This window comes from Pseudomyrmex gracilis, unplaced genomic scaffold, assembly GCF_002006095.1.
Source record: "Pseudomyrmex gracilis isolate BER0280 unplaced genomic scaffold, ASM200609v1 scaffold_157, whole genome shotgun sequence".
NCBI lineage: Eukaryota > Metazoa > Arthropoda > Insecta > Hymenoptera > Formicidae > Pseudomyrmex > Pseudomyrmex gracilis.
This window is the reverse complement of record NW_018020741.1, coordinates 120,462-128,999: the sequence shown is the minus strand read 5'-3', so window position 1 is coordinate 128,999 and position 8,538 is coordinate 120,462. Positions and strand designations below refer to the sequence as shown.

The window sequence follows — 8,538 nt, the reverse complement described above, 5'->3', positions numbered from 1 at the left end:
TTATCGTCGCGAATAGATCATGCATTCGTTGTAATATTATATATAATAATTATAATTAATATTATAAACAGTATATAATACTTAATAATAGTATATATACACTGAGAAAAAAAAGTTGGTGAAGTAACAAAATAGTATTCGATTCAACTATATGCAGCGGTCACGAGCTGTCAATAAAATATTGATTAATGTAAGAAGATATCATGTTTCAATAGATATAATAATTAGATTATACCGAAAGACAATTTAGTTGTTTTTTAACAAAATTATAATTTGCTTAAATACAGGTAACTTTGAATGTACAACACAATAGGACAACGCAATATTTTGTCTGCTTATAAAAATAAGCAGTTTGATTAAATGAAATACTTAAGACAAAGAAATTCTGATTATATTCAATTAAAGTAAATGAGAATTGCCTATTTCATCTTTTTTAACAATATCTTTTGTTTGAAATTATCACAACTTATGTTCGACAAAAAACAATTCATGGTTTAGTGAATTAAATATGTTTCATTACCACTATTGTTAATTCAACTTATACGAATTTGTTATCTTTATTACCATATGCTCAGGGACTTAATACCGGTATGATTTCAATACCGGTATTATACTAGAGATTGTATACCGAAACCAATATAGTACCGAAATTGAGTCTTACCGTTACCGTTATAGTACCGAAACCGATACATTACCGAAAACCGTAATAAAATACCGGTATTATTTCGGTATTCCTACTAATGGTATTCTTAAAAATTAGATAGGTTAATTAAAGCAATTTTTGTTGCATAATTAATCTTCCTACCGCTTATTGGACTTATAGACCGACAAAATATAAAGAAGCTTTTTTTTATAAACCAATTGAAGCAGCTATTTCTTCATGCTTTCTTTTATTACGTAGCATGACTAATGTAAATTCATGCGGATGAGTCAAAGATACATGTGCCAATAGATTTGTAGCATGATTTTCCTAAGATATATTTTATTTAAAAAATAATCGACGTCTAGTATATATAAATATATTTAAAACTACTTACAGTAACTTCATGTCTACAATCATTAATTAAACATAATGATTTGTTGCACGATGAATCATATACTGGAAATACTCGTGTACAAAATTTGCTTTTCTCTGGCCCATGTTTTCGTATTGGACAAATTTACATATAAATTGTAAAAATCGTCTTCTGTTAGTTTCTTAATATAATATTAATCGCTTAAAAAGTGTTATCAACATAATGACAACACTTATAGTTTTAAGATATTACTTTTAAAAAATCACGAAAAAATTATCGGTAAATATAGGTAAATATGGGTAAATATACCGGTATTATCGTATACCGGTATATGACGTCATACCGGTATATCTGCATTTCGGTTTGCATAAGGGTTTTCATACCATTACCCAAAAATATCGGTAAAATACCGGTATTTTGCATACCGGTATAAGTCCCTGCATATGCTTGAATTAAAAAACCAAGTATTTCAGATAACAAACTGAAACTCAACTAAACGCGTTTAGTTGAGTTAATAGTATTTTTTTCTCAGTGTATAATTAATATTATAAATAGTATATATAATAATTTATCATTTTTATATGTAGAGACACTGAAGAAGATCCCATAGTGGATCGAAACGTTTGTATATTAATTAAAATCCTCGGAATGAAGAAGAATTTTACCCGAACATCAGGTGTATAGCTCGTTATTGCCTCCTTGTTGCTTTCGCGTTTACGGCAATTGAAACGTAAACTCATTATTATTACAAGATATCCAATAAGTCATTACCTACTTATATATATATATATATACGTACAGTAGTTTAACTGGTTAACCAATGAGCTTTGTTTGAAACATTCAAGCGGGCGGAGAAGCGCCCGGGGTGAACTAAGATCGGCCAAAGTAGCGCCACAATGGTGCGGATCAACTCCATATATATATGTATATGTATATGTGTCTCGAAATTTCGGACTTGGAGCGATACAAATATGATTCCTGAGGAGAGAGTCTCCGCGGGAGTGAGTGGCGCCTCGAGATGTGGCGTCGAGAGATACGGCGAGCCGCTCGCTTGGCGAAGCGCGGCGTTGGGATTAACGTCGCATTTGTACGGAATTTAGCCGACACCGGCTCCAGGATTCGGTTTATACGATCAAGAATCGCATCTCGTCGCGGTTGGGGTAAAGGTTTACGATTCGGTCAATCGTAAACATTGATTGCTCGGCCCTGCCGAGAATCCTCGCGGGGCATCCTATATATATAACCGTAGTTATCACGAAGCGGTAAGATACATAAAGACACACACACACATACTCGATTCATCGAGAATCGATCTCGTGAATATATTATATATCGCAAAGTGATTGAATCAGCACAACCGCTCTCTCTCTCTCTCTCTCGATTTAATCCCGTTCGGCCTGTGATGAGCGCGTAAGTGATTGCTCTCTGCGAAAGAAACCGCTACTACTCCGTTTAAATTAGAGATGAGAATATAGATTGATCTGTAATTGAATTCAATTTTCGGAATAAAAGCTATTTCTTCTTCCAAAGCGGCGGTATCGCATTAAAATTAACGTAAATCGAGAAGAAGATACGTGACGTGAACGACACGACGTGGGAGAAAAGACGTAGGAATAATAAAAAAAAAAAAAAGATTTCTTTTTTTAGAAAAAAACAAATACAACTTTTCTGTCGACAAGACAAATTCGCGAGTTTAAAAGTTTCAAATTTAAAAGTCTCCGCAAAAATGTTTTTTGAGATTCGATTTTAAAAATTAAAAAACTGACGTTTTTTTTGTGAGATTTGATACGTCGCGAATTCTGTAAAATTTATAAAATATAAAACTGTTTAATTATTCACAGCGATCTTTTGTTATTCAGACGATATATTCACGTATATAATAATATATATATATATATATATATATATATATATATAAGATATCCGCAAGCTTTATTTTATGCCCGATAGCTCTGAAAGAGAAGACACAGCTGTATAAAGCTTCATAAATAAGACAGAGCAAAACATCCAACCCGCGTAAGCCTACATAATTTCATACATAATTTATGCGGGAGCGTTATATTTCATAAATGATCGCGAGCGTGTTTCCAACATTTTATATACGCAATATATATTTGCATCTTTCAACCAACGAGAACCCAACGTATCATCACAACAAAAACAAATTTCGCGAATGCAAACACGTTCGTTTAATGTTTGAAAAATATTTCTCTCTCCGAAGAGAATATTTTCGGATAACATAAAATTCGACCGGACCGAACACATGTATTTTACATAAGACAATTGACACCGTCCGACATGTTTTAAAAAAAAAGCGTCAATCCTTTCACACAGCACACGCGTGAAAATATATATATAGTAACGCATATTTTCGTCATATTTCTCTCTAAAAAAATTTCCTTCACTCATCTCATTTTCAGTTTTTGAAAATATATAATACAAAGTTGACTTTAATTTATTTTTGCATTTGTTATATACACGGAAAAAAAAGATTTGCTAAGAATAGCAAGAAATTAGTCGCTGTATGGCCAGCAAAAAAACATTTGTTAAGTTTATTAAAATTTTTGTTTTGTTTCAAAAACATTTTGTTGATGAAACAAAAACTTTCGTAGGGTCAACCATTTTTCTTGCTGACCGTGCAACAGCAAAACTTTTGTTTCCGTGTAAGCAACATCGAACCGTGATGTGCGTAAATAAATTATTCAAATCTTGGGAAATCGCACGCTGTGTTTGTCGATTGTTCGTCGGAGCGAAAAGTACACGTACATCTCTCGCAACACAGATCGATTATTATGATCTGCATATTTATATGCAATATCTCAACTGCCCGGAATAACGTCAGTGACGCGATAATACCTCGCGAGGTATCATCCCCTCGAAGGCGCGTCTCTTCGAGCAAATAAAAGAAAACGAAAAGAAAAAAGAGGAGCGGTGGTAAAGACGCCAAGGGATGGAGTCGCTTGTCGTTTCCCAGCTCACGTTCTTGGGCTTTGCGCGTCGCTCGTCTCGGAAAATAGCTTCCGTTTTACTTATTCTTCTCCTCGCCGCTTTATCGACTATACGTCGACGACAATCTTCTTTAATGAGACAAAAGTATCTATGGTCTCTTGATAAAATAATAAAACTATTGTTTCGCTAAAGATGCTTTAAGAATGTTAGTTTTTTACCGCAACTTTTTATACGCTAGATAATTTTTAATTTTTTTTTTTATATTTGTTAATATCATATCGCGACGCGTATATAAACGACGCGCGCGAATCGTTCTCTCGCAATTTATTGTTGCGTCGCGACCTCGCAAAACTGGTAGGGAACTAGGCCCCGCGAGTGTTTCTTTTTTTTTTTTTTTTGCGCCCCGCCGAAGAAAATGCTGTCATATTTTTTCTCCTTATTTTCATATATCTCGAAACGGGAATAGCCATTGTTTTTCACGTGGTAACACTATGCCACGCTGCGCTTTTATGAGCTCTACGTGCGCGCGTTCGTTTCTGTGTCCGTTCCTCCTCCATTCGTTCGTTCGCGCGCGAGTTTTCCGCGCGCGCGGCAACGCGAAATTGAATGCCCGCGCGCGGTTTATGACGCGCGGAATTGCGTGTCGTATTATCTGCTCCGGGCAAGGGAAACGCGTGCAGATGCGTATGCGGATACGGCTACTGGCTCGTTTACGATCCGCGCAAGTGCTGCTAATGCTTCTCGCGGGGGAGGAAGTCGTCTACGTCTATATACGAGGGGTTCGAACGAGCTTCGAACGAGATCTAGCGGGAACAACAACGCGGGAAATGAAACTAGGCAACTGACAGCATCCGACGCGAAAAAGAACTTCCGTTTTAAACTTAAGGTTGTATTCAGAGTAAGATAAAAGATATGCCAGATTATTCGAAATTTGTCAGTCAGAAGATAATATTAAAAAAAAGAAATTATGCAAAATTTCAGCTTCTTTGCGAGCCTTGTTAAAAATTTAGTACGATTTTAATTTAACACGAGTCCTTATGGGATTTCACGATATTCTGATATAAATTACAAAATAACTGTAGACGTAGATATGCCGTAATTTTTTGAAATTTTTTGCAGTTGTTAATAAATATCTTAAAAACAAATTCCACTTGAAAAAAATAGTCATTTCGAGAATATCACATAAAATATAAATTTATATTTTGTTAAAAGTAATAAAAATATATATTTAATATACATAAAACAATTATATTTGTAATTTTATACATCAATTGTTACGTTTTACTAACCTTTTATGATTAATATATTTCCAGTTTTTTATTTATCTTACGTTGCACGTAGGGTATAATCCTACTCAAAAATATCAAAAGTGAACATCAAAAGGGCACAAAATATACGTAAAAACTTTTCCGTAGTTATTAAAAGTACAATAAATAGTTTTTGTAACTTATTTTAGTACAAATAATACTATTCCAGCAAACAATTATTATCTAAATATTAAAATAGGTTTGGTTTACGCTATGTTTCTTAAACTTTTGACTGAGATCTTACCCTGAATACAACCTTAATTCTGCGAAGATACAACGCGAGATGGATATACGTAACGTAATTCTCGGTTTCCACATCGTGTGAAGAGACAAAAAAGCTTCTGTAAAAAAAAAAATTAAATATATCTCAGAAACACAAATCTTTTTTTATCTTATATTTTTTTTACCGAACTCTCGAAGTAATTAGAACACGCTGAAATTAATTGATATTCTATATATGGTAGATTTTATCGAACGCGCGCGCGGTACTAAACTTACAACATAATCTTATTCAGAAGTTATTTCACATTCGCACAAGCACCGTAAAAAATAATCATCTCCGGACGCTGTCGCAAACTAAGGCCGTTGTGCGCCCGGAAAAAAGTATTATGCACTGCGCACACAACCCCCAAGCTTTAATAACAATACAAGAAGGTTCTTTACTCGGTGTATACTTTTTTAGTACAATTTGATATTTACGGAGCGGGGTATATATTTCAAACTTACACACACCGCCCCGTTTTTTCTAACACCCTAATTTACTGCCGCCGCGGCCCATGGTGAGAAAAATGGCGAACTTTTTTTTTTTTCGAACCTTCTCGTTTTCTCGCGCCAGCTGAGTAAGATTTCTCCTCAGAGTTGCACGCATCCGCATTGCGAATGCACGAATTACGTATTCGTCGAATCCGATTCTTAATTGTAACGGTATAAAAAAGTCTAATTCCACGTCGTTTCGTGGCGTGTGATTTTTATATACAAACGATGTAGCCTGTTGTAAAAACTTTACACACATTCGAGAACTACGCGCATAAAAAATTTAAATCCTCGCATTTTCCGCGTTTATATTATTTTTTTTTTTTTTTTTTGTTCGTATCTTTGACGGTTTTCGAAAACCAGGAAATCAAACTTTCGCGCGCGCGGGCATATCGCGCTTCGAAACATTTTCAGCGGGGCATAAAACTGGAACATTTGAATAAATCGATCTGATATTCATCATCTGATTCTCACTACCGTGTATATTGCCAAGCTAGCGGAAAGCAATAATTTGCACACAACAATCGGGGGAAAAAAAAAAAGTACACATAATATTTGACGTCGCTGAGAAAGAAATTGCATCCTCTCTTATTTTTTTGCAACATTTTAAAGTGAATCGATATCGCCGCTGTGTAACGTGGGAATCGTGTCGCAAATATTATTTGCGCGTTGAGCTCGCGCGATTATTGCTCGCGGAACCAAAATTGCGTTAACAAACTTTGTTTCGAATTTCCGAGCGCAAATCCGCGCGCGGATTCTCCGTCCAACGATTTTGTTTTGTTCTCTTTTTTCTCGACGAATTGCCGAATAAACGCAAGAAATGTTATCGACGATGTGTACTACGCGACGTAATCCGCGTAAACGGGAGAGCGGGAGAGAGATTTCATAGCCCGACATATTTCACGTCAAAATATGTAAATTCTTGTTGCGTAAAAGCGCGACGCGACGCGACGAGAGATCGCAGTGGCCATAATGGAATTTCGAAATAACGCCGCCGGTCACGCGTGCGCCTTCCGCGCAACGTTAAAAAAATTTCGCATTTTCGCTCCCGAACGGAAGTATAATATCCTTATACGTGACGTAAACGCCATATTTTCGAAGGGATCAAAAATTTCGATATTTGCATAGGAATTCCGCGCAGGAATTTTTGTCAGGCAACTGAAGGAAGAAATGGATTGGTATATACGTGTGTGTCGGAAAAAAAAAAAGCAATTTCTCTCCTTGTTTTTCATCGAAAAATATCGGTTTTATTCGACTATTAGACTCTGTTGTTCGTAATGACGCTAATTTGTACAAAAACGATGATTACACGGTACGATACACACAGGTACCGTGTGTCGGTAAAATTTTTAAAACGAATCGGCAAACGGTCAAAAAAAAATCGAAAAGCTCCCGCAACGACGCTCTTTCTTTCAAACAGACAATACTGAAATATAATAAACTCTTTTCTACGGTATACACAACGAGACCGTTTTCTCTCCTCTTCCGAAGTATATAACAATGATACAATATATACTATAAATTACTTTCTCAAAGTGTTAACAATCGTGCGAGGGAGATACATTTCCAAGCGTGAGGCCGTAGACAGCCGAGCAACCGATCAACCACCGTCCTTATTAATTAACAAGAATAAAGATGATGGCTTTAACTTAACGAATCACGATATATAACAAAAAAACGTACGTACAAAAATAACGCTTGAAGTAACGAGGTAATCGGGGAATTCCGTCGTCTTTCGTGAAGGAATCGGGAAGGGAGGGGAAAGGATAATAAAGAAGAATTTCTTTTTTTGCGAGAATGGATGCGGACCTATTCTCAAAAAAATTGCTAGGATTCTCCTTTTCTTGCGGTTCGTCCGATAGAGAGTCGCCGACTCTTGGATAAAAGCGGTGAGTGACGTAGAAAAAAAAAAAAAAAAAAAAAAATGTCGACCTCACCAATTATTCCCTATCGCCTCGAAGGAACAGTGAAAGAGAAGAGAGAGGAGAATAAGACGAAAAGTAAGCTCGACTATGGTTGAAGAAGGAGGGGGGTAGGGTAAGGTTTGATCGGGAACGAGATAAATGGAACAGCTCGATCTCCACGTGACTTCCTTATCCTTCCGTCTCCTTGTCTTCCTAGTTGTTACCGGGCACCTCCCGTTTCAACGAGCCGAGTTCCTCAAGCATGGCTTGCAATCCTTCGGGGACCTGTCCGGCGTCCAATTCCTGCGTCCACTGACGATACTGTGGAAAAATAACAAATGGTAGCGTGTGTAAAAGAAACGTAAAGCTTCGGTCTCTACCGCATCTTGTTCTCGCTCGTAGCTAACCTAAGCCGTTGCTGGATCACTCAGGACAATCGAAAGGATTTGGGAAGGACGACTTGATGGACGTGCAGAAGCGACTCTTGCGTCGGGACTTTTCGGCTATTTCTTCTTAGTCGCAAAACTATACTTCTCATTGATATATATGTATATCTCGATGTATATATTTTATATATATTTTATATATTTTATATATATATATATATAT

At 36.2% G+C, this 8,538-nt stretch overlaps 1 protein-coding gene across 2 annotated transcripts in view; it reads right to left on the bottom strand.

The window, feature by feature from the left end:
* Positions 1–7,245: 7,245 nt before the first annotated feature.
* The window catches only part of LOC109857401 (cAMP-responsive element-binding protein-like 2), a 24,550-nt gene continuing 23,257 nt past the window's right edge, over positions 7,246–8,538 (bottom strand). For both annotated transcript variants that reach the window (XM_020433669.1, XM_020433670.1), the window contains exon 4: positions 7,246–8,250. In XM_020433669.1, the coding sequence (XP_020289258.1) occupies positions 8,143–8,250 (108 nt within the window). In that variant the 3' untranslated portion in view covers positions 7,246–8,142. The remainder of the gene's footprint in view (positions 8,251–8,538) is intronic.